Source organism: Gavialis gangeticus, unplaced genomic scaffold, assembly GCF_001723915.1.
Source record: "Gavialis gangeticus isolate Ggan-Ray unplaced genomic scaffold, GavGan_comp1, whole genome shotgun sequence".
Taxonomy (NCBI): Eukaryota; Metazoa; Chordata; order Crocodylia; family Gavialidae; genus Gavialis; species Gavialis gangeticus.
In genome coordinates, this window is record NW_017729009.1 from 25,215,184 (window position 1) to 25,240,781 (window position 25,598).

At 57.3% G+C, this 25,598-nt stretch overlaps 2 protein-coding genes across 2 annotated transcripts in view; one reads left to right on the top strand and one right to left on the bottom strand.

Annotated features, from left to right (window-relative positions):
• Nucleotides 1-891: 891 nt before the first annotated feature.
• On the top strand, nt 892-23,791 carry HELZ2 (helicase with zinc finger 2). The gene is made up of 19 exons (XM_019510258.1): nt 892-2,342; nt 2,797-2,980; nt 3,359-3,466; nt 3,721-4,238; nt 4,594-5,226; nt 5,524-6,307; nt 7,015-7,090; nt 7,858-11,368; nt 11,982-12,067; nt 12,531-12,662; nt 13,206-13,364; nt 13,789-13,933; nt 14,715-14,831; nt 15,703-15,898; nt 16,491-16,625; nt 17,498-17,716; nt 18,144-18,300; nt 19,104-19,271; nt 20,204-23,791. Exons 1-19 carry the CDS (start codon nt 946-948, stop codon nt 20,326-20,328), a joined length of 8,850 nt encoding a protein of 2,949 aa, XP_019365803.1. The 5' UTR covers nt 892-945; the 3' UTR covers nt 20,329-23,791.
• Nucleotides 23,792-23,945: 154 nt separating this feature from the next.
• Nucleotides 23,946-25,598, bottom strand: part of FNDC11 (fibronectin type III domain containing 11) — a 6,932-nt gene continuing 5,279 nt past the window's right edge. Inside the window, exon 2 of the mRNA XM_019510260.1 lies at nt 23,946-25,580. Coding sequence (XP_019365805.1) covers nt 24,786-25,580 — 795 coding nt within the window. The 3' untranslated portion in view covers nt 23,946-24,785. The remainder of the gene's footprint in view (nt 25,581-25,598) is intronic.

Genomic DNA, 25,598 nt, shown 5'->3' on the forward strand with positions numbered 1-25,598 from the left:
GGCCGGGAGTCTTGATTGCACATGGTCATTAAAAATACCCCGGCCCTGGGGGCAGCAGTCGGGAGGGTGCCCGGGGCACCCTTGCAGCATGGGCAGCTGCTTCTTGGGAAATGCCCTGTGCAGCACCAGGGGAACGTGGCCTATCTCTGAGCCCAGCTCATTGCTGCTTGGCGCTGTCCTGGATTCGAAAGCTGCCCTGCCACAGCCCCAGGGCAGGGAAGGTCCTTGTTTGCCGAGCGCTCTCGTGCAAGGCCTCCCTGTCGGAGGAGCTGCTGCTGCCCCTCCGTGTCTCCTGCAGGAAGCCCGAGCTGGCTCTGCATGCAGGGATGAGCAATTCATTGCTGAGCCAGCCAGCTGCACACCTGGCCCCATGACAGCCCCCTCCAGCTTCCTCCTGACGTGTGGTATGGTCGGTGGGTCTCCCATACTCTGCTTACCCAGGGAACAGCCTGGAGTTTGCTTGCACCCATGTCCGTGGGGCTTGGGTCACCCTCCTCCTTGCATCTGGACTTGGAGGCTTTGCAGCTTCCCGGGGTGTTTTTGGAGCCGCCTGTCTGCACCCCGGTGTCGGACCATAGCTGCGCTGGTTGACGCAGGCGCTGAGGGAAGGGCTGGCGGGGGTGCAGACTACTGGCTGCAGGTATAACCGAGGTGCAGGGGTCCCCTTCTCCCTGTGAAAGCCACTGCCCCCTGCCCCTGCAAGCCCAGCGCTGCCAGAGCTACTTGCATCTGCTGGCTGCCAGCCCAGGCTCCTTCCCCATGCTCTGCTGGCCCCCCACCCCAGCATGGACCTGGGGGCAAAGCCAAGCAAGAGAGAAAGGGAGGGAGCTGGCTGGGAAGACCAAACGGGGGAAGGTGCCTGGAGGTGGCAGCAAGTTTCAGAGCCTGGACTCCAGGGGCGAGTGGCTGGGCTGAGCCCCGTGGCCTCAGGTCCTGGGAGCCCAGATGGGACGTCGCAAAGGCCCTCCGTGGGTCCACGTGGTAAGTTTCCTGGAGGACGCTCCTCCATGCCGTGGTGCAGGGGACGCACCCACCAGGTCCCAGGGCTGTTCAGAGCGTGACCCGATACCCTGGGCAGCTGCTGCCCTTGATTTTGCTGGGATTGAGCCGTGCTGGCCCTGCCATCAAGGCTGCCGCGCGGGTTCGGGCTGTCCGTGCAGCAGAGAGCCGTCCCCACAGAATTCACCTGCTTCTTGCTTTCTTCCCGTGCAGGCATTTAAAGCGTGGACCGCCGGCCAGAGAGCACCTGCCTCCCTAGGACCCCATGGCCCCCTTCTGACCCACTTCTCGCTGCATTCATTGCTGCCGCGTTTCACGGGGATGATGCCGGCCACCAACGGCTTCGTGGCCACGCCGCTGGCGAGCCTCCAGAAGCAGCTGGACCTGTGCCTGGTGTGCTCCAAGTGCAGCGTGCGGGACAACGAGACCACCTACCAGTGCTGGGAGGTGGAGCACAAGTGCATGCATGAGATCCTGCTGGCCAGGTACAAGAGCAAGAAGAGCAAAGCCTGGCGGAAGGTGGGGCGGCGCCCGGGCTTCCCCAATCCGGCGCGATATGAGGTTTGCCGCTACTATGTCGTGGGCGCGGGGTGTCACCGGCACAAGAACCACTGCACCTTCGCCTGGAGCCGGGAGGAAGCGGCCGTGTGGAACTTCGAGAGGCAGCACCAGCTGGAGCGCCGCGTCCTCAAAGCCCTGGTGCTGTCGGCCCAGGCCACGGGCTGCCCCGACGGCCCCCTGAGCCTGGGAGCGCCCAGCACGGCCGGGGAGATCCTGAGCGAGTTCGGGGGCCAGTTTCAGGAGATCTGCTGGCTCTGTTTTTGCCAGAGCCCCCCCCGGATCTCGCTGGAGGGACCGGCGCGGGTCTGCGAGGTCCACCGGGTGTGGAAAGCCCTGCTGGTCCACGTGGTGGCCGACTCCAGCCTGAAAAGGCAGTACGTGCCCATCCGGCCCTGCCCCGAGCTCCTGCCGCGGCTGGACTATTGCAAGTTTGTCTCCCGCAACGCCCCCTGCAAGCACGGGCTGCAGCGGTGCTGGTACGCGCACAGCGAGGTGGAGATGGCCGTGTGGGAGGCGGAGCGGCGGCACAAGCTGGCGCGCGCGGACCTGCTGCTCGCGGCGGCTCCCGGCGGCAAGAGCAGCGAGTGCCTGTCCCAGCTGTGGTCCCAGCCCCAGGTCCAGTTCTACTGCCGGGTCTGTCTGGTGACCTTCAGCTCCCAGGAGAGCTTTGAGAACCACTGCTCCTCGGTGGAGCACACCCAGATGCTCTCGGCCGATGCCCTGGTGCAGTGGACTCACCGCGCCCCGCCCTACAAGCTGACAAAATTCACGCTCTGCAGCAGGTGAGGACCTGACGGGGCATGGCGTGTGGAGGGCTCACTGCTGGCTGAGGGGTGTCAAGCTTGGCTGGGGTTTGGAGGAGAGGGGGTTACCTTCTCCCTGGACTGGGGAGGGTGCTGGAGTGCCTGACCTCGCGGGGTAAAACAAGGCAGGATGCAGCTTGGGCTGGCAGCCTCCAGGGAGAAGGGCTCTTCTTGGTCTTAGAGACACGAAAGTCTCTGGGACCTGTATTGCCCAGAGGGTGCAGCCCCAGCCCTGCTGGCCCCAGTGTAGACAGGCTGCAGGGAGGTCCTGCGCTCACTGCTGGCGCACAACTGTCACAGGCTCCGGCTTCACCCCGGCAGCCACCGCGGTAACAGGTGGCTCCTCACCCGGGCATGGAGCAGAGGGGTGGGAGTGTGGCCATGCCGCCGGGTGCCCAAGTAACCCGGCAGCTGTGTTGCATGCACGGTGCAGAGCAGACATCTGCGAGCTGGGTGAGCACTGCACCCAGGCCCACTCGACGGCCGAGCTGGAGGAGTGGATCCAGAGGGTGAAGGTGGCCAAGAAGAACAAGAAGCTGGCCAAGGAGGACGGGCTGCTGGCCTACCAGGACCGGCTCATCGCTGAGTACCAGGAGAGCTGCAACGAGGTGTTCGTTGTAAGTGGGGAGCACGGGAGAGGCTCGGAGGCGGCCGGTGGGAGGTGGCTGCAGCACTAATGCATGCAAAGCCTGCGTGCTGGGCAGGCTGGCAGCGTGCAGGGAGCCCGTGGGGGTATGTGGAGGCACGCGAGGGCGGGTGTTGGTGGATGCTGTCATGTCCATGCCCCTCTGCCCTTGTGGGCGAGGGTGGGGCCACGCGCCTGCAGCGGGGCAGGGTCGTGGTGTTAAATGCATCATCCCTTGCAGCACGGGCACTGCAAACATCACGACCCCAGGCTGCCATGCCAGGGCCTGGAAGCGGCCTAGAGTAGAGTTGGGGGTAAATGTGTGACCGCAGGTGCGCCACCGGGGCTATTCTTGTGCCTCTCCCGCCAGCTGTCTGAGCAGGTGGACGGCGTCACGGTCACGTGCAAGCAGCCCCTGCGGCTGCAGTCCGAGAACAGGAAGACGAAGTACAAGTGGAGCTTCAAAGTTCACTCCCAGGTGAGGTGGTGGGAAGGGAGTCAGGGGAACGGGGGACAGGACGGAGTCCTAAATTGCAAGGGGACTAAAACTCCAGCACCGCAGCTCTTGGGAGCTTTGCATAGCAGGATCGGTCCTCACGGGGCATGGGAATGGCCCCGCGGCTGCTGGCTCCCGCCGGAGAGTCTGTCCCTGCTGCGGGGTGTGATGGGGGAGGCTGAGAGGGTCTCGTCCCCCGTCGTCTCTACAGGGCTCCCTTCCCTTCTCGTTGCCAGCTGCCTCTGTGCCACGTGGCTCTCCTGAAGAGAGATCCCGGAGCCGTGTTCTTCCTGGCAGGGGATGGGCTGCCCTGGGGCCTCACCTACCTCCGCGGGGAGCGGTTCCCAGTGGTGTCGCCGTCCACGCGTGTGGTAGAGGTCTGCATGGAGTGCTGCACCTTCGGCGTCTATGACCAGTGGGTGGTCTTCGACTTCGGCACCCGCCCCGTCCTGGTCCGCAAAATCCAGGCCAAGATCGGCCGCAGGGAGACCCCGCGGCACATTGTGGCCCTGCCGGAGGCCAGCTGCTTGGTGGACTTCGAGCGGTGGCACAGTGGGAACCGGGCGATAGTCCCCTGCGTGCAGCGCACTGGCGATGACCTGGACTTGCTGGCCAAGTACAAGGCACCAGCGCTGTCCCTGGGGTTTCAGCCCGGTGGTGCGGCGCCCATGCCCATCACCCGCCTCAACTACCGGGAGAGGATGCACGACTTCTTGTTCCGGGAGGAGGAAGCGGAGCAGACCCTGATCACCAAGTAAGTCCCCAGCGGCTGCGACCGGGCCGGGGGCACGAGGGGCCTGTTTTCTGCCCAGGCCTGCAGTGGTCTAACCTCTGTCCCCTGCTGACGGCCCTCTTGCCAAGGCCTGGCCCATTTGCTGGGCGTCTTCGGCAGGTGACGAGACCAGCTGATGTTCCCCCCCCATCTGCCACGGTGCTCCATGGTGCAGTTAAAAGCAGCGCTGGGTGGTGTTTAAACCCTGCTCGTTGCGGTCTTGCCTGGCTGGTGCACGGGGCAGGGACCCTGGTCGAGGCGGGGAGAATCCTAGAGCCGTGGGGCTGGAAGGGACCTGCGGGCTGCGCTGTTGACCCTGCCGCTCTCTCCGCCCCAGGCTTAATTTGCAGGTCACCATCACCCCGAGCCCAATGCTGCAGACGCTGTCCGTGGGGATGCAGTTCGCTCCCCCAGGGGACCTGTATGCTGAAGTGCCCACCCCATTCGCCCTGACGCCGGACACCAACGAAGGCTACTTGCTGAACCGGTCCGTGACCACCGCGTTCCTGGCACCCGTCCTGCCCGCAGACAACCGGGTGTTCGAGGTCAAGGTGGAGAAAAAGGTGACCATGGAGAAGAGCCTCTGGCTGAGTATTCCCCAGAGGTGCTGCCGGGAGCTGGGCTTGCAGGCCGGTGTCTCCCGCCTGGTGCAGATCCAGTTCCAGATCAACCAGCTGCAGTTTCGGCGCTGGCACCGCGCTGTGGACTGCCTGCTGGACGAGCGGCTGGTGCTGCCCGACGTGGCGACCTGCTCCATCCCGCACTCCCCCAGATCCCACCTCTTTGGGAACGCGAAGCAGAAGCTGGCTGTCTCCTTCATCACTGGCCAAGCCACCGGCCCCCGGCAGGTCCCTCCTCTCCTGATCTATGGGCCTTTCGGCACTGGGAAGACCTTCACCTTGGCCATGGCCACCCTGGAAATCCTCCAGCAGCCCAACACGAGGGTGCTGATCTGCACCCACACCAACAGGTGACTTGCGGGCACCAGGGGAGAGGCTGGGCTGGAGGGATGGCTCTGAGCTGGTTGCTCCAGGTGCACGAGGGGTGGGCAAAAGGGAGGGTGAAGAGAAGGCAACTGATCTTGTATGGAGCGTGTCCTCTGTGCATGTGCACAGCAGGCTTTTTGCACACCCTCGGTGCTGTTTGCCAGGTGTACGTGGGGGGCCCGGTGCTCAGGGAGGCTTGTGCCAGTCTCCCTTGCCCCAGGAGCAGAGCTCTCCATCGACCGTGTCTAGAATCCGGCTCACGTGTCCTCTCTTGCTTCCAGCGCGGCCGACATCTACATCCGGGAGTACTTCCATGACTACGTCGTCAGTGGGCACCCCGGCGCGGTGCCACTGCGCATCAAATACACGGACCGCCCCATTGGCACGACCGACCCCATCACTCGGATGTACTGCTGCCTCGCCGAGGACCAGAACGTCTTCCGGCACCCCACGCCAGCGGAGATAGACAGGCACCGCATAATCATCACCACCTCCATGCTGTCCCAGAACCTGAGGGTGCCTCCGGGCTATTTCACCCACATCCTGATTGACGAGGCTGCTCAGATGCTGGAGTGCGAAGCTCTGATTCCTCTTTCCTACGCCACCCTGGAGACCCGCGTCGTCCTCGCCGGGGACCACATGCAGATCACCCCCAAGCTGTTCTGCCTGGGAGGTGAGCAGTCAGCGGATCACACCCTCCTCAACCGCCTCTTCCAGTATTACCAGAAGGAGAAGCATGAAGTGGCCAAAAAGAGCAGGATCATCTTCAATGAGAACTACCGCTCCACGGCAGGCATCATCGAGTTTGTCTCCCAGCACTTCTATGTCGGCAAGGGCAATGCCATCCAGGCCAGCGGCAACATCCCAGCTCACCCCGAGATCTACCCGCTCATGTTTTGCCACGTGTCCGGCTGCACGGAGCGGGACATGTCCATGACCTCCTGGTACAACACCTCGGAGATCATGCAGGTGACTGAGAAAGTGAAGGAGATGTACCAGAAGTGGCCAGACGAATGGGGCCCCCGGCAGCCGAAGAGCATCTGTGTGGTCTCCTACGGCATACAGGTACGTGGGGCAGCCGTGGTCCGTCCCGAGCCAGCCGACAGGGCATCGGTCCGTTGCACCAGCATGGCATATATCACTTTTTCTGTGAGGTGGCAAATGCTGGGCTCTTCTGTAAATGCTGCTCTTTGGCATTCGGTATAGCTCGGGACAGCTTGCCACGGGGATGTCTGTGTTGTGCAGAGGCAGAGAGGGCACTCTGAGCGGAGGGCTGCCTTGCAGAGCTTCAGTAAAGGCTTTTCCTCGCTTGCTGCAAGCCAAGGGTGCCCTGTGAGCTGGATCCAGCTCATGCAGCAGTATCAACCACCCCAGGGTATTGCCTGCTGCGTGCAGCATGTGCTGGTCCCGTGTCCCCCTCACCCAGTCAGGAGGGCTGGATGCATTTGATGCCCCTGCTTTAAGCCAAGGGCCAGACTTGGCAAACTTGGACTCCCTGTCAGCCCAGCTGGGGATGGAGACCTCTGGGCTCCTTCCCTTGACGTTACTGCCCTGGGCACCGGGTGTCCAGCCACTCGCGGGGTGACTTGTGGCCGGGTAGGGCAAGTTACACCTGGTTGTCCCCTTTGGTTAGCCCCCAAAGCGGCTGTTACCAGGAACCGCCAAACTCGGATCTCTCCTCTGCGCGCTTGGCTGAGACCAGGAAAGTGGCCCCGGGAGGTTTTTGGAGCTGGCCCTGGCGTGTGACCCTCTGTGCGCTCCTTTCCCGTCAGGTCCAGGTCATACGGCAGGAACTGCGGAAGCAGCAGCTGGGAGAAGTGATGGTGGAAAACTATGAAAACCTGCCAGGTCGGTATCTCGTGCAGCAGCTGCTGTCTGCTTCTGCAGGAGCGGGCTCTGCCGTCCCGCGGGCTGCTCTGGATCCAGGGGGAGCTCTGCCAGGCCCCTGCCAGGGGCAGTCCTTTAGTGCAGCCTGTCCGTGGGCCGCTGGGTTTCTGGGGTGCTTCTGTACCCCAGTCTCGGCCCATTACCTTCGCTGGGGATTGGCACTTCTGCAGAGGCACGAAGGCACGGCGTTGGGGGCTGTTGGCCGTGCCGTGGTGGCAGCAGAGAGGCACATAATCGAAAGGGTCCCCAAGACATCGTGAGTGCGCTGCTGAATTGCGTCCAGCTTCTTGATAAAAGGCCCTGGATTGCAGCCAGCCGGGATCGGGCTGAGAGCGGCCGGGTAACAAACACTGTCACCCAACCGAAACTTCCTGCGAGGGTGTCTCTGCCATGGCTGTACAGCGCAGACGCGCAGCTGGGAGAACAAGCCATGTTCGGGCCTTGTTTGCAGCCCAGTTGCAGCTTCTGGGTTTCCCCCAAAGCCCCAGGGTTGTTTTTCCCACCTCCAGGGCTCTTCGCACACCTTGCTGTGTGATGGGGCTGAGCTCCAGGGGGTTTGCATGCACTGGTCCTGGGCTGGGGAAGGCCTGGCCCCTTTCCTGCCCGCTTTCGTGTGGGTCCCAGATGCCCCCCTGGACTCCAGCTGAGGGCAGCTGCCCCCCGCAAGGCTCCCCTCTTGCCAGGGCAGCTGGAGGTGACCGCTCTGTCTCTTCTCTCTCCTCCTGCAGGGAGAGAGTTTCGGGTCATCATCATCAGCACGGTTCACACCAAGGAAAGCCTGCTGGGCTGCACCTCCTGCAACCTGGAGTTCTTCAACGAGGCGCGGGTGCTGAACACCATCATGACGAGGGCCCAGTCGCAGGTGGTGGCGGTGGGGGACGCCGTGGCCCTGTGCTCCTACGGGCAGTGCAGCAAGCTGTGGAAGCGCTTCATCCAGGAGTGCATCGAGAAGCGCAGCGTGAGCCCCGAGACCCTGACGCTGGCTCAGATCAAGCAGGCGGTGAGCGACAAGGAGAGCTGGGCCCGCCGCAGCGCCAGGCAGGTCGAGGAGGAGGAGGAGGAGGCGGACAGCGACACGGACTCCTGGGCCTCTGAAGCTGACCTGAACCCCGGCGACCCCATCCTGCAGGAGCTGCTGGACGAGAGTAAGAACGCCCTGGTCACGGTGTCGGAGGAAGGGCTGCTGAACGTGCGGGCGGCAGCCCCAGCCGCGCCGAGCGGCCGCATGGAGTACATCAGCTATCCCGCCCGCACCATGCAGGAGTACCTGCTCATGCATCCCAACCTCTACAAGCGGTGCGAGCTGGTCAAGGAGGGCTTCGACAAGGCCGTGGCCTTCACCCTGGATGACTCTCCACCCCTGAGCATCCAGATCAAGGGCCGCGTGAACTGCGGCATGGCTTTCACCGGGGACGAAGTGCTGGTCTGGCTGCAGGCCGAGGGTGGTGCGGCCCGGCCCCAGGGCAAAGTGGTGGGCGTGCTGAAGGAAGCGGAGAGGGAGCGCGTCTTCGTGTGCATGATGGATGAGTTTGACCCGCGCGTCATGATCCCCATCGACCACACCGTCACCAAGATTTTTGTGCCGGGGCTGAAGGGGAAGCCGAAAGTCGTCCCCGTCCGCCGGCGGGTCAGGGACACTTACCAGGTGGTGAGCTGCGAGAAGATCAGCCAGGAGATGCGGCGGAGCCGGCTCTTCTGCGTCCAGGTGATCTCCTGGCGAGAAGGCTTCTATTATCCTCTCGGTATCGTCACGGAGATCCTGCCCATGGCGTTCACGCTCGAGGAAGGTTTGAAGATCCTCAGCTTGGAGTACAACCTGCCCAAGCAGTACCCCAGCTCGGTGACCAAGGAGCTGGCCAAGTGCGCCTCCCTCCAGCCGAACCTCAGCAAGGGGAAGGTGCGGGATTGCCGGGGCTACCTGACCTTCACGGTGGACCCCCAGGGCGCCAGAGACCTGGACGATGCCATCAGCGTTCAAAACCTGGGCGACCACTACGAGATCGGGATCCACATCGCGGACGTGGCTGTCTTCGTCCGCAAAGGCAGCGCGCTGGACGCGGAGGCCAGGAAACGTGGTGCCACCTACTACACCCCGGGGAAGCAGCCGCTGGGCATGCTCCCGCCCCGGCTCAGCCAAGACCTCTGCAGCCTCCTGCCTCAGAAAGATCGCCGCGTGATCTCCCTGTTCGTGACCATCAAGAAGGTGGGCGACCAGGTGATGAAGGGGGTCTTCGCCGCGTCCACCATCCGCTCGGACCGGCAGCTGACGTACGAAGAGGCGGAAGGCATCATTAGGAGCCGGCGCCGCGGGGAGGCCACGGCTCTCTGCTTTGACACCGTGGAGGACTGCGTCGCGGTGGCGTACCGCTTCTCCAGGGTCCACCGCAAGTTCCGGCTGCAGGAAGATTGTTACTACGACCAGCTGGATGAGGATTGCTCCCTGGGCCAGCAGGGCTCCCACCAGATGGTCCAGGAGTTCATGATCATGTTCAACAGCTTCGTGGCCGAGTTACTCACCAGCAAAGCCGACACCAAGAGCGTCGCTCCCCTCCGATGCCAGATGGAGCCCAGCCCTCAGCAGATGGCTCACATGAAGAACAAGTACAGCCACATGATCCCCTTATCCATCCACCTCTCCCATCACCTGGGCAGGCTGCCGGCCGCCCCGGCCCCCGCCCAGACAGCCGAGTTCAGCCTCCTGACCCCGCTGTGGCAGCACCTCGAGTCGGCCGCGCGGGCCCGCGACTTCCCCACGATGCTGGACCTCATCGCTACCGACGACATCCACCCGCGCATGGCGCCCGTGATCCTGGAGTTCAGGAAGCTGCTGAGCCGCTCCTATTTCAGCCGGTCCAACTCGACGGCTCAGTCCAAGGCCGGGCACTACTTGCTGCACGTGGACTCGTACACCTGGGCATCCTCCCCCATCCGCCGCTACCTGGACCTGGTGGTCCAGCGGCAGCTCCATGCCGTGCTCTTCAAGGAGCCCGTGCTCTACTCCACGGACGACATCGAGTTCCTGTGCCACGACTTCAACCGCAAGAACTTGCGGGCGCAGGCCTACGAGAAGAGAGCGCACTCGCTGCAGATGGCCACGCAGCTGCGCAGCCAGGTCCTGCAGAAGGTGGCCTTCGTGGTCAGCGTGGAGGCCACGAGCCGCCACTTCCGAGCCTTTTTCCCGCTGAACAAGGAGAGCCTCCCCGAACCCCAGCTGCTCAACTACCGGTCTCTGCAGCTGGCGGAGCAGCCCACCTTCATCCCGGAGCGGGACAGCATGCGGCTGACGTGGAGGAGGAGGATGTACTCTGTCGCGACCAGCAAGAACCACGACCTGCGGCCGGGGCCCCTCCGTCCTCGGGACGTCACCCTCTTCAGCGCGCGGGCATGGCAGGATGTGCTGACGGCTGTCCAAGAGGAGGATTTTGATCGCGTGACCACCCTGCTTGAGCAGGGCCGGGGCCAGCACTTGTGGCAAGTGGGGAGAGTCGGCCGGAGCGCGTGCTCCCACTACGTGGAGCTGTGCATGGAGCTGAGCGCCGGCGACGTCCTGCGGCTGCAGCTCACCACGCACATGCACCGGGGTTTCCTGGTGCCCTTCGTGCAGCTGTGGAGCGTGGCGCCCGGCTTCGACGTCTGCTTGGAGCACACGGAAAAGCCCATCGACTGCTTCTCCGCCTACGCCACGCAGGCCTCGAAGGACAGCTATGCCAGCCCGGAGGACTACGCCCGCGTGTGGCAGCCGCTGAGCGCCATGGAGTCGGCCTCGTGCGCCGTGGCGGAGAACGACTCCATCATCCTGCGCGACGTCAAGATCACCTGGGCACAGAAGAGGACGCGCAAAGGGCAGCGGCAGGGGTCTTTCTGCCTGCCCCACGACTTCCAGAAGGAGTGCGCCATCGACGTGGATTTCAGCAACTGCTACCTGTGCATCCGCCTGGCCGGGCTGCAGCTTGGCGGGCTTCCCCGCCCCGAGGACGCTCTCAGCCACCACCTCCAGGACCTCCACCTTTCCAGCGAGACGGCGGCCGACGGGAAGCTGGTCATCGACCCAGCCACCTACACCTGGGTCGCCCACGGGCTGACCGAAGACTCCAGCGCCGACGGGAAGTCGGACAGGAAGAGTCAGGAGACCGTGAATTTCTACGTCCATTTTCTCTCCATGGACGAGGTTTCTGCGGAGATCTCCCAGGACAACGCCCGGTTCACTGTGGAGCTCATCCCGAAGATGCTCCCTGATGTGTAAGTGTGCATTTGGGCTATTTCACCACCCTGGGTAGGAAGCATTGGGCTGGTCTCCCTTATATTTCTGCAGCTAAATGCACCGCTCCGCCAGAAACCCCAGATGTCCCGTCAGCCCTAGAAGCGCTGCCCCGCTGATACTGCCACCCTGGGCAACTGCGGTGGTTTGCTCATAGCCCTGCTTTTACATGTATTTACATTTTTTAAATCTAGCTTCCTACAAGACTCTGATCTTGCTCTCAAGGCCCCGAGCTATGTCTGGCCTGGAGCGACTTTTCCCGTGGTGCTTTGAGATGCAGGAACAATTGTGGGGCAATGGCTGTGTTTTGCTATAAGAGGGAGCTGAGGAAGGCACTGTGGCTCCTGAAGCTGTCGGGAAACTTTTCCCCAGATCCTCACAGCTCTCCAGGTGCTTTGGAGATGGGTCAATGTGCCAATGAATCCTGTTCTAATAACACTTCCATGCAAGCAGTTTTGAAGCTCTCTACTCGGGGCCTGAGCTGAGTGCGCCAAAGCTGAGCATCGCGCACCCCAAGGCTGTGCGGGGCTGCGGGTGCCGGGGTTTTCCCCGTGTCGTGCTCCCTTCCCCTAACTCCCTTGTCCTCTCTCGCAGCCGGAAGGAGATGGCGATCTGGAAGCTGAATTATTCATCTGATCTTGCCAAGAGCATAGCACTGGGTCACAAGACTCCGGAGAAAGGTAGGCGCAGACCTCCGCAGGATGTAGCAGCAGCCTCCGCTCGGTAGCCAAAGAGAACGGAAACCCTTTCTCGCGCCATCACCGGCAGTGGTAGCAGTAGCAGCAGCTCGCCGCTAGCACATTTTCGTTTGGGGGCTTCAAAGAGCTTTTTTGAAAAATGCCCATTTTACAGGTGGGGAAAAGGAGGCACAGAGATCGAGGTAGACACAACCCTGGCTCTGGGTTAAGCACTAGGGTGTTGCAAATGGGAACAGTCAGTGGGCCACACCTGAGAGAGCTGGGCTATCTCCCTTTATACTTTGGCTCCTTCCTTGCAGAAAGGTCCACGGGTGGCCGAAGTTGTCGGTGCAAGGCAAGGACATAGTGTGGGGGTTCCCACCCCGTCTGTGCCGGCCCGATGCTGCAGGGTGGGATGGATGCCTGGAGTCGTGGTGTGAGGTCTTTTTTGTTTTTAACGTCCCAGTGATCAAATCGAAGCTCCTGGTGCAGAAGGCCTTTGATCTCCTGGAGAGCAGCAGGAAGCTCAATCAGAGTCAGAACTCGGCAATCCAGGAAGCGCTGAGGAAATCCTTTACGCTCATTCAGGGACCGCCAGGTGAGACCGGGGGGTCCGTGGAGGCGCGTGCTCTGCTGCAAAGGCAGCCCGAGACCTGGCCCCTGGCCTTGACTCTGCACCTTCCCTTGTCCAGGAGGGATTGTGCAGATTTCTGGAGGGGAAAAGCTCCTCATGGGGTGGAAGCAGCAGCTGCTTTGGTCCTGGGATCTCATAGACCAGTGTTTCTCAGCCTTGTTAGACTCGAGGCTGCCCTCGGACACTGTCAGCTCTTGGTTTTTGCTAGATTTTGAATTGCAAAAAAATAACTTTCTGTTGCAAAGAAACCCGAGAGCCTGCAGCACTGGTCAGCCAGTGTTTTTAAACTATGAATTAATATTTGAAATCTCCTGGGTTGATCTTGGGAAGCATGTTTGCACAACTAGCAGGGCTGATGCTGCATGAAAAGGTCTCGAGGTACCCCGGGAGGTGGTGACACCCAGGTCACTGTCGTAGACGGTGACTCGAGGGGCTTTTACTGGCTCAGCCAGACAAAGCATCTGGATGCATCTCGGCATTCGCCACAGCCCTTCTTGTTTCCCCCAGGCACAGGGAAGACTGTTGTCGGGACCCACATCGTGTACTGGTTCCACAAGCTGAACCAGGAGACGCTGGAGAAGGAGACCACTCTGAAGGATGAAGAGAAGTCGAGGAAATGCATCTTGTACTGCGGCCCATCCAACAAGTCTGTTGACGTCGTTGCTGGTAACTAATTGTACTAACTGCTCGGGGTCATGGGGAGATGAGGGGAGAGAACGTCAGTCTAAAAGAGCAGGGTGAGCTGACACAACAGCAAGGCACGGATGGGCAAGGCGGGGGTGGAGAGGGACTAGCGCGGGTCGGACAGGGCATGTTGCATCAGAGCACCCGGGGACTCCGGTGCTGCTTGCAGTCGGGTTTGGGTTGCTTGGTCCTAAGTGGAGGCTACCGGGGGGCTTCTCACTGACCTGCTTCCGAAGGAGCCTAAAGGTCGATCCTTTTTCGGCACGCAAGCTTTTGCTGCGTGCAACGAGAGGCCGAGGCAAAACGAGCGTGTGCGTCTCCTGGGATGGTGAGCAGACAGCAGGGCTCCCTGAAGCGCCTGGGTCTGGGGGTCCTCTCAGTGGGAATGTGCTGCTCCACCCCCCAGAGATGCTGCTGAAGATGACACCAGACCTGAAGCCATTAAGGGTTTACGGGGAAGCTGTCGAGTCGATGGACTACCCCTACCCGGGGAGCACCCGGCACTTCTCCCGGAAGGCCCTTCGCGACACAAAGTCCAAGCCTGAGCTCAGGTAGGAGGATGCAGCCTCACGCTTTATAATATGGCTCCTCCATGGCAGCTGCAGCCGTACTCTTTGCAGAGATTTTGTTGCGCCTTTGGGGTAGCTCCAGGTAGCAGGTGAGAGTAGGCAGGGGCCGGGGGTGTTGGTATTCAGGCCAGGACTGCCGGTGCATGGCTTGGAGCTCAATGCCTGCTGCCAGCCATGGCATCGTCCGAGTGCCTTTGTAAGGGAGCATTGTGACCATCAAACTGAGTTTCCAGTGGGGGCTCCTGATATTTCAGTCATCGCCCAGAGAGGGAGAAGCTGGACGGCTGCATTTCGGCAGCGCCATGTGAAGAAGGGTCCTTGTGTGAATTCTCCTTGTGCTGCCAGACGTGGCGATCCTCATCCCAGCTTCCCTCCCGCCCTGCCCGGGGGTCTCATCGGCTTTCGCTCCCTGAGAGGGGTTGGAGGGGTGGACTCTCGTGTCTGCCTCCTTGCACTCAGGGATCTAGCTAGCTGGGGGCAGGTGCTCTGGCCTTGTTCTTAGTGCACCTCAGACATGCCCGGTTTCCTTTCTGGGTAACTTCGGGGTAGGCGATGATTGAATTCTCGGGCAGATCTCGACGTACGCTAGTGGGGACAGAAACGCCTTGAGATCTTGGTCTGGCTGGGCAGAAATAAAAGCCGGGGCATCGTTCCTCTTGCTAGCATGGGCGCTGCGGTAGAAGCAGGCCCAGCCCTTTGCTGCAGGGAGAAGCACGTGTTTTGCGGGCCGTGTTTTCTACGGGAAAATCCCTTTCTCCTCCAGAGACATAACCGTGCATCACCGCATCCGGGAGCCGTCAAATCCTCAAGCCTCGAATATCCGTGAGTTCGACATGAGATTCAGGAAAGGAGAGCAGGTCACAGACGAGGAGCTCAAGAGGTGAGTAAAGAGCCAGCCAGAGGTGCGGCCGATCCTCGGTGGGATTGCAGCACACGTGGGGATCAACGAGAGCATGCGACGCAGCAGCCCAGGGAGAGGCTTGGGCTGCAGGTCGCGGGCCTGGTTGCTGAAGCCGGCCATCTCTTGGGAGGTCACTGGGGCTACACTGATTTGCGCCAGGCTCGGAGCAAGCTGTGAGCCTGTGCTGCTGCGCTTGCCATGAAAACTAAAGACTAAAACGAAAGACCAAGATGGCTGTAGAGCAGTGGTGCTCAGCCAGCGTGCTGATGCATCCTGGGGTGCTGCCAGATCCTTTGAAGTGTGCTGTGGGGTGTGAGGAGATAAGCTAGGGTAAATGTAGGGTCCAGCTTGTCCCTGCCTGAATGATCTGTCATGCCCGCTGCCCAGCATCTCTGCCAGGAGATGATCTTTGTAATACCCAATCCAGAGGTTGCAGAGCGGGTCTCGAGTCCAGCGAGGGTGTCTGGAGTACAAAAAGGCTGAGAACCACTGGTCTAGAGCAACCCCCCCAGACACCATTGCAAACAGTAACACAGGAGATGCCCTGCAGATATTTCCCCCTCTGATGCTGGGAGAAACTCTGCTCGAGGAGAAGCATTTTCCGTTGCAAAGAGAGCGCAGCAGGGTGCTTCCGTGGTGCTTCCCATGCCTGGCGGCTCGGGACCCTCCTGCTTCCAGGCCCAGGGCTGTCTCCAGCTGTGCGAGCTGGATGTCTTTTCCCGAGAGGGCTGTAGACAAGTAGCCCTTTGGGGAAGCTCGGCCAATTCCCAGAGCAGGGACTGATCAGGGGGTAAAGTCTCCCCATTGGCACCACTGGGCAGAGCTTGACCTCCTCTGCCTCCGCCGCCAGATACAAGAAATTGCTGTCAGCCGCACGCGCGTACGAGTTCAAGCGCCACGACGTCATCCTGTGCACGTGTTCGGCCGCCTCTGCTCCCAGCCTGGTGGAGTTCCTGAACGTCAAGCAAATCCTCGTTGACGAGTGCGCCATGTCTACGGAGCCGGAGACCCTCATCCCCCTGGTTAGCTACGAGAGAGCTGACAAGGTGAGACCCTCCATGAGGTCCCAGGGCTCCTCTGGGCTAGCTGCCCCAGCAGTATTCCCTGGTCGGAGGCTGTCTTGTGGCATCTCCTCCTTGCGATCTGCCCTCGTGGGCTGTTTCTGTTGCATTGCCAGTCAGTCTCGTTAAGGATCAAGCAGTTGTTTCCACCGTGAAACTCAGCCTCACGCCAGCTGCAGCGTGCAATGCAGGTGCTGAGCGCAGAGGTCCATATGTGCATTTGCACTCAGAGGCATGACCGGCACCCCCCTAGGTACATCGCTTGGGCACAGCCGCGCGTTCTGTTGTGCGCCTGATGGCCAGGGCATGTGTTGGGTCTCTGGTGACTTGGCCTGCTTGCATCCTCCCAGCTTCCTGGAGTGCAAATGCTTAAACCCACATCGAAGTCTCAAATGATGTCTGGAGCACAACAGAAGTGGACAGACACTGGAGGCTTTCTTGGTCTCCCCAGAAGGAGGCATGTGTTACCGCGTAGCTGGATATAAAATATCTCTGCACTGGCCTTGGGTTCACTGCAAGGGGTGGGGTTGCGAGAGGCAGAGGACTGGTGCCTACTTGTCCACCCCTTGCGTTTCAGGTGGTGTTGCTCGGGGACCACAAGCAGCTGCGGCCCGTGGTCAACAATGACTTCTGCAAGACTCTAGGCATGGAGACCTCCCTCTTTGAACGCTACCAGAGCCAGGCCTTGATGCTGGATACGCAGTACCGCATGGTAGGCGCGCCCCGGTGCCTTCTCCCTCTTCCTGCTCTCGGAAGGGCTGCCAGCATGGCTTGCCTCAGCCCTTTGGGATGCATCTCCTTGGCCTGGGTTACTGGGGGGCATGCCTCTTCCAAAAGGGAAAATTAATCTCTGTGGGAGCTTCCTAGTATTCCTGGCAGCTCTTCATAGCTGTTGAGCTCTGAACATGGTTTTTAGCCACTTCCCTGTTTTGCTGATTACCATCACTTGTGTCACGGGGCACGGGCTGTGTCTTTGCACACCCTTTGCTGCATAGTGTCTAGCACAACAGGCTCTGGGAACTGCCTGGGGGCTCTGGATGCGGCTCCCGTACAAATAATATGCAATAACTTCCTTCAGTGCATTTGGTTTTGAAAGAGTAACTGCTGGTGCTAGTCAACATCACCCTGGCTGAGAAGGCAATTCCCATGTCCTCTGCTATGGGGGTGGGCAGTGATTTTTGTTGAGCTTTCCAAAAAGCTCTTCTATAATGCATTGAAGATATTGGATAAATGGGAAGTTGCAGTCATTTGCCAACTTTTTGCCTTTTGGGCGTGCACAACTGATTGCCTCTAAAATACAGGATCTTGTAACTCAAGGTGCCTGATAATACTACCTCTTTTTTTTTTTTTTTTGCATGTGCAATGCATGCTGCTAGTTCGGACCTGGGTTATTTAGCAGGCGATGTTAAATTGCTTGTCCTTCTCACGAGGGCGGTATGTTGGAGGCTGTTATCTGTGGCAGGGGACCGCTGACGGAAGAGCAGTGCCCTCGGTGGATGTTTACAGCCTTCCCGAAGAGGTGCTGCAAACCCCTCCAGCTTCTCCTTGGTTACTCACCCACGCTCCTCCCTTTTGCTCTGGCAGCATGCAGACATCTGCAAGTTCCCATCCAAGGAGTTTTACAAGGGCAAGCTGAAGACGTGCCCCACCCTTCACCGTCAGCCCAGCATCCTCTTCCACAAAAACAAGGGCTGCTGTCCGGTCATCTTTGGTCACATCGAGGGGAAAGAGCAGAGTCTGATGGTCTCCACTGAGGAGGGAAACGAGAACTCCCGAGCAAACCTGGAAGAGGTGGAGCAGGCGGTGAGTGGCTGCTTGGGGACCTTCTAGGGGCAGGTGGGAATAAGGGAGCTCGTGGCCTTATGGGCTGTGTTGTTGGCCTCTGACGTGTTGCTGCAGTCACCATCAACCTCTGCTTTATTACCTTCGGCCTGAGAGTCTCTTTCTACCGTGCTCTGCTTTTCTGAAAGCAGACGAGTCCTGGCGCTGGCTACTGCGTGCTAGAGACAGACTCAAGCAGACCAGCTATTAACGAATTGCCCGAATGCCGCTGTGGGCACCTTGGGACTCAGGCACAGGTTTCTGTGTGTGGAGTTTCTGCCCTATGGAAACTTTGACTTGACTGGTACATGGAGAAAGAGCTGTGTGTACCGTGAGGGGCACAGGCTGGTGCAGGGAGGATTGTTTTCTTCCAATAAACCGGAGCTCATCTCATGCTATGTCTCTTCAGGTGAGGATAGCAAAGCAGCTGACCCTGGATGGGTCCATCAAACCACAGAGCATTGCCATCCTGAGCCCGTACAACGCCCAGGTGTCTGAGATCAACAAGCGCCTTGCTAGAGAGGGGATCCGTGACATTACCGTGTGTAGCATCATGAAAAGCCAAGGTAAGGGATCCAGGGAATGGATGCTCTCTCCTCCCCCTCAGCTGGGGATTGTCCTTTCCCCCCTCATCACGCAGAATAGCCAAGTGCCTTGTGACCACCAAGAGAAATCCCTCTGGCTCAACCCTCTGGGCGAATCCTGCTCCAAATCAGCATTGAGCCCTTTTATGTTTTTCTTTAACAAATCACGTTGTGTCCCAAAACACCAGCTGCCTAGCGGAAGGGAGACTGCTGAGCATCAATGGCTCTTGGGTGGGGTGTGGGTGACTGCTTGCTAGAGCAACTCTTTTAAAGAACTGTCACCTGGAAGTAATGCAGTAGCTCGCATAAACGGCTCTAAATGCTGTAATAACAGCGAGAAGCTACAGGCTCCTGGACTCTTGCTGTCGAGCAGTGATTCTCAGCTGGGGTGCCCTGACACCCTGGAGGGCTATGAGAACCTGTTAAGGGTGCTGCGGGGTGCCCCACAACAGTAGCACTGTCAGGTGTGCAAACACCTATGTGTGATCCACAAGAAAAACCCAGAGATTTCACATGGGAATCCAGATCACCCTTCTGACCTCCAGTGATCTGTGTTCTTTGCACCAGAAGAATTGCTCTAGTATTTTTCTGTAGTTGGAAAATGCATGAAGTTAGGCTTTGAAATGGGTGCAGCTAAATTGAGAAAAGTTGTGGAAGGATGCCTCAAGTCGAAGAAGGCTGAGAGCCACCGTTGTAGAGGCACAGATACTGTTGGAGCCTGGAAAGGTGATCTGACCAGTTCTGGCTAAACACCTTCCAGTTGAACATCAGGTTTTCCTCCGCAGGGAGTGAATGGAGGTATGTGATCCTGTCCACTGTACGCTCCCGATCCCGGTCAGAAATCGAATGGAAGCCCACAAAGAGCTGGCAGAAGAAGTTTCTGGGATTTGTTACAGACCCAAACCAGATCAACGTAGGCCTCACGCGGGCTCAGGAAGGACTCTGCATTATAGGTGAGTAGTAGATGGGGATGGAGAGCCCAACCTTTCGGATGTCCGCGTTTGAAGAATGGAGCGGGCTGTTCAGGCCCCTGTAACACAACTACCCCTCAGAGTGCACCGCAGAGATCACATGTGGCCGGCACATGTGACAAATTCAGCCTTGCTTAATTTCTGTCCCTGCCAGGCTGCGATCACAGTCGGTCAGTCGGCCGTGCCCTGCTGAGATTCTGACCTGTTTGCACTTCGCGGGTGGCCGGAAGCAGACAGTGACACGCTTGTGATTTTAATAGCTAGCAGTTGTGGCTGAGCTATTAAAAAAAACTGTGATTTCACAGAGATTACCTGGGGCCTTTGGGGCTGAAGGAAATGTCCCTTCCAGGTCGCGAAGCCCAGTTGTGCTGGTCTCCCTGGGGGCCAAGATGCGAGGGGCACAGTACTCCCAGTTGTTCCTCTCTCTGGGGGTCACTGAATCAGAAAACAAGGGTTGAAGGGAGCTCAGGGGGTCACATCTAGTCCAACCCCCTGCTCCAAGCAGGACCAGCCCCAACTACATCATCCCAGCCAAGGCTTTGTTGAGCTGGGCCTTAAAAACTGTCAAGGATGGAGACTGCACCACCTCTCTGGGTGACCCATTCTAGTGCTTCACTGCCCTTCTCATGGGGAAGTTTTTCCTAATGTCCAACCTCAACTTCTCCTGCTGCAGCTTGAGCCCATTGCTCGTTGTGCTGTCATCTGCACCTACTGAGACCAGTCCAGCTCCATCCTCTTTGCAGCCCCCCTGCAGGGAGCTGAAGGCTGCTATTCACTCCCTGCTCAGTGGTCTCTTTTGCAGACTAAATCAGCCCGGTTCTCTCAGCCTTTCCACAAATTCTGTGCCCCAGCCCCACAACCATATTCATTGTCATCTGCCTCTTCCACTCACTCTTCTTCCTTTCTGCTAACAGGGAACCGTTACCTCTTGGAGTGTAACCCCCTGTGGAGAAGGCTGCTGGAGCACTACCGGCAACAGGGTTGCTATACTTCAGCTCAAGGCATTTGCGTCCAGAAAAAATCTGCCCTTCGCCAATGAGCCTGGACCCCAGCCGGATGAACCAGCCCCTACGTGCGGTGTGATGCGTGCATAGGGGAACAGCACCGTGTCCCAACAGCTTTCCGCCATTCGGGTGTCGAGCGATGAACGAGATTCATCAGGGACTCCAAGACCTTTCCCTGTAGGTTGGCCGCTCATCTTTTAAGCAATTTTAGGGGTTGTTTTTTTTTAAATGAAATGCAATCTTAAATCAAAACTTTGAAGTCTTTGAAACCAAAAAGTTTTGGACATGGATGTGCAGGGGAGACGGTTGGATGAGCTCCTCGGTGGAGTCCCCAACCCTCCCTTTTTAGTGAATGCAGGTACACTTCGGGGACCAAACGGATCTTTCCATTTCCTCAAGAGCTAAAGCGTTGCACGCAACAGATCTACAAGAATGGCCGGGATGTGCCATACAAGGACCAACACTTCCGAATGCTACTGCTAGTTTTAAAGCCAATGCCTGATTTTTAAAGCTACCTTATTTCACCAAGCTGAAAACCAGCTTTGTTTTTTATCTTAAATGAAGGAATAGCAAAAAGTAAACCGCAAAACATTATTGGCCAAACAAAGCGCTATTTGTCTGGCCAAGCCTGAGCTGGATTTCTAAATAGACCCATCAACTCTACCTGTATCAAGTGGACAGTGATATGGAAGACGTCTACTAGATGATGGATACTGGAAAGATATTTTAATTTGAGTTTTTACTTGAAAATGTTTCCACTTGTAAAGAAAACCTACTTGGACAAACAAGCAAACAAAGAAATCCTGCTTCTAATTTATTAACTTTTATCTTGGTGAACTTTTGCCTCAGTGGATGCTGCAAGCTTTTAAGAACAGTGTTGGATGTGATGTATATATTGTGCTATATATACATAGTTTGTATAGATATACTTTTTTTTAAAGTAGCCACGTTGCTGAATCACTAAACAAGAAGGGGCTGATGCTGACTCCTTGCAAAGCTGCATCCTACTTTAACTTGTCTGTTAATGTCTGTGTAGTTGTGAAACTGTATGTAGCTCAGTCCTGAGCTTTGTTAGCCTTGAAGCTGCTGGTTCAAGTGTGGTAGCTGCGGGGAGGCTGCTTTCTGTCCTCGTTCCAGTTCTGAATGTATGAAGTGCCTGCCTCTGGCACTCCCCGAGACCAAATACGTGGACATGCCCAGAGGTCCCACAGGGAGAGAGTGGGGATGCAGCGCTTCTCTACCAAATGAAGACACTGTGGGACACCAGTCGTCTTGGTTTAGCTACCGACTCATCCGACGTCGGTAGTCTCAGCAGGGATTTGCTCCTGTGTTTGCACTAAAGAAAAAGGCAGCAGGGTTCCCTTCTCAATGTAAGGAATGTGCAATAGGAAGGCGTTGCCTCTGGGACCGTCACATGTGACGCTATGTTTGGTTTGCATGCTCTGATTCTTCACGATAAGTTTGACCCACGTGCAGCTGGGGAAAGAGAAAACCTCTGGCTTTATCTGCCTTTCCCCTACTCCTTGTTTTAAATTGCCTCCTTGCTTCTCTGCATTTGTAGGACAGATTTCCAGGAGGGGAAAGAGAGCGAGGGAGACCACCCGTGCTGTCCTGCTACGGCAGTGTAAAAGCAGTTTGTGAATTCAAGTGCCACGGAGGTGTTGAAAGACCAAGGGAACAGGGCGTAAAGGCTTGGGGCAGGTGGCTGCCCCACACTGATGTGTCTTATCTTCGAGATTTTGAAAGAGGCCTTATTTTGCTATGTCGTTAGTGTGGCTCCAAAATAAACTCTGCAGGGTTTGTTTTACAGGTTTCTGAAATGCAGCCACTTCTGGGGGGTGGTGTGCAGAGAGCTGTGAAGGACATGGGGATCCTAAATTCAAAGTATTTCAGTATGTCACAGCCAGCCCCAGCGTTAGAGTCTTATGTCTAGGAAATTCACTGCAGCCCTTTTAAGCTCGACAGGACTTCTTCCCCTTTCTTTGATACAAGTCAGGAGTATCTCTTGAAATCACGGAGGTTGCCCTCGAGTAAAACTAGTATAATAAGTTGGAGGGGAATCAATCCCTTTGCGCTGGCATAGTCTGATACTTCTTAATTTTATTTAGCTGTTAAATATCTTTGGAGACCAAAAACCAAAATTATATATACATATTTCCATGTGTTTGTATTTAAAAAAACAAAAAAGGATCAGTTCTTGCTGCATCTTACAGGATAAAACCTCAAGTGAAGCCTTCAATTACTTTTATTTTATAAAGCAGTGCTTGGGTGTTTTTGCCAGAAACGTGTTTTGGAGATGTAGGTTACAGCTTCTATTTAGAAAAATGCTTTCCAACTGCCTAAAGTACCTGCCATGCTGATGTTCAGTCCAGGTCCCAGGGTTGTTGAACAGCCTGTTGTATAATTGAGCACAAAGCTGCAGTAGCAGAAAGTGGCATTAACCTAATGTTTTAGAGACAGCTGCCCAGCATGTCATGGATTATAGTCTTGTGTGTGTTGTGGTTTTGGGTGTATACGATCATAGAAGTTACTTTGTGGGGGGAAATGATTAAAAGTTGTTTGGCTTCATGTGTGCAGACAGCTTTTCGTTTGCCATTTATGACGAAAGGGTTTTTACAGAAAACCCTCAGCATCAAGGCAAGGTGTGTGCCTGTGTGTGAAACTACCAGATGAACTAGAGGTCGTTCCAGAGGGGCACGTCTAGTGACAGGATGCTCAGGGTACCACCGATCTTGGCGGGGTGGTGCAGTGAAACTCATAAAGATGAAACGTGGCATCTGGAAGGCTTATGGACTCAGAGGGAGGTGGGGCTGGAAGGGACCTCCAGGGCTCAGGTCCAACCCTGTGCCCGAAGTAGGATCAGCCCTATCCAACTCATCCCAGACAAACCCACTGTTAGCAAAACTCCCATCAACCCTGATGCAGCCACGAGACCTGACCCCCTCACCTGGCGCAGGTAAAGCGGGGGGACCAGGGAGAGGCCCCGTAATTCAGAAGTGTCAGAAGATGGGGCGTGTTTCATGGCAGATGTCAGGGGTTCGAGTCTGGCGGAGGTACGTTCCTGCAGAACAGCGGGGGTTGCTAAAGGCTGCTTGCTGGGTGTCTTCCCCTGCCTGCGGAAGCTCATGTACAGCCCCAGAAGCGGAGGGGTATTGCCATGGGGACATCTCCATTTCCACCACACCCTGCCACTTTTTCAAGGCTGTCTGTGGGCTGTTGGCTGCACAGTGGTGACATCCCTGTCCTTGGATCTGCTAGAATTTAACTGTGAATTTAGCATGTGACATGCCTGTAGAGCAAACAGTGTCTCAGGTTTCTCAGCAGAGTGATCTTAGGAGCCCCTTTTGGCCTGATCTTGTTCCCAATGAGGTTGTTGTGGAGCACAGAAGCCTGCTTGGCCTTAGCAGGACAGGGCTGGGTCTGTGGGGTGTCTCAGAAATACCGGACAGCCCGGTTCAGAGTGCTCAATTACTGCAATAAACCCTTTTTTAATCCACAGAGATGCAATGTCAGGTGTCATGAAATGCATATTAAGGACGTTTTCAATGTGACTTTTTTTTTTTTTTAAATCTTAAATGTCTGGAATTTGTGACTTGCACCAGGTTTGGAGCTACATTTTCGATACAACTATTTTAAATGCGTCTAATGTTTATACATCTCAACATTCCCTTTTTTTGATATTTAAGCCATAATTACAGAGATGATTGCATTTGTTAGAAGACAATAAATTTTTATTGACTGTGGAAATACGGTTGGTCTGTCTGTGTGAAAGATCTGGAAGGGGGGGAGCGGCCAGGGCTGAATCGGGAAAGAAAGGTTGTGAGTGTGAAACCCAGAGGAAACCTGTTTTCTAAATGATGATTCCTGGGGGATTTTGCACTTTGCTGGTTTCTAAGTCAAAAAGGATCTCTTTTTCCTGCATCTGCAGAGTGTGCCCTTAGAGAGGGGACGTGGCAGGACATGAGAAGGCCAGTAGTGAGGGCAAAAGCGCAGGGAAGGGACCCGGGGTGGAGACTGGCAGCGGTGCGGGATCGTGGAGACGGGGCTTCATGCGAGCTGAAATGCAGGAAACTGAGACCCTCTTTCTGGAGACGGGGAGAGAAGAAAGGACATGGCGAGCGGGCTGGGGAGATCTCGCCTGTGAAAACTCAGGACCTGGGACAAGTCTCAGTGGTGGGCAGGAAAGACTGGTGCAATGTGGTGATCTTGCACCCATGCACAGTCTGCTTGGCCAACTGCTTCCAGAGGTCCCCGGGCCGCTGTGGAGATGCTCATGGTCATGCTGTGCTCCAGTTATTGTCAATCTGGAACAACTTATATTGGGGCACTTTTTGAAAACTGCCACGTGAGGCAGAAGAAGCTGATAGGTTGGTATTTTTTTCAATGTAAAATCTTTAAAAATAAGCTTTTAATTTTCCTATTCAACTCTTATTTTGTTTCATTTCTTTGAATGGATAAAACTAGAACATGTGCCAGCCTGTCACTTTGGCCCTCAGGTCTCATGCGTGCTGCTCTCCATGGCTTCGTCCGGGCTTGTCTTCAACGCGATGGCGTCGCACCACTGGTCGTAGACGAGCATGTACGTCTCTGCTCGCTTAATTGTGAATTTGTATGACCTGTCGGGCAGCAGGTTCCGGATTTCGCACATACTGGACGTGACCAGCATCATCCCACATTGCAACCGCTCCTGGGGGGTTCTGGGCTCCAGGAGTTTAAACCTGAGCTCGTACTGTTCAGGCTGCGTTTGCTGACTTGTGATAAACCACTTGAGACTCACCCAGTCCTCATGCGCCACGGATTCCTTTCGATCAAACATCACCGGCATCTGGGTGCTCAGCACCAGCCGAATGTGCGGGATTTTGGTCGCCCCGACATCCGAGACAAGCCGGTGTTTGACATGCAGCCTTCCCGGCACGAGCATGGCGAGGAAATTGTCCATCAGCTCCGAGAGGCCAGACAGCTGCTGCTTAATTGCATCCCACCTGGAGAGGAACGTTACCATGTCGTAGGTCTCCAGGAAGTGGAGCAACTCCTCCCGCCCCCGTTCCAGCTGTTCTAGCAGGTCTGTCAAGAGCAGCAGCTGGATTTTGGTTTGGATCGTCCCCACCTTCTTCATCCTCTGGAAGCGCCAGGGGTCGATCAGCTGGAACATGGTGGTGGGCAGCATCCGGTAGTTCTGGTCCCCCAGCGCCAGGTGCTTGGGCAGGATCTCGATGTAGTAGGAGCACTTCTTCAGGAGCTCGATTCTCTTGCGGTGCCGTTTCAGCAGGGGGAGGCTCAGGTCGGCCTGCAGGAACTGCCGCAC

Excerpts from the sequence above, each read along its gene's own strand:
- HELZ2 (XM_019510258.1), top strand. The coding sequence starts at position 946 with ATGGGACGTCGCAAAGGCCCTCCGTGGGTCCACGTGGTAAGTTTCCTG. Across the intron at positions 2,981-3,358 it reads GCTGCAACGAGGTGTTCGTT|CTGTCTGAGCAGGTGGACGG; the intron begins GTAAGTGGGGAG and ends CTCTCCCGCCAG. Across the intron at positions 17,717-18,143 it reads TGGAAGAGGTGGAGCAGGCG|GTGAGGATAGCAAAGCAGCT; the intron begins GTGAGTGGCTGC and ends ATGTCTCTTCAG.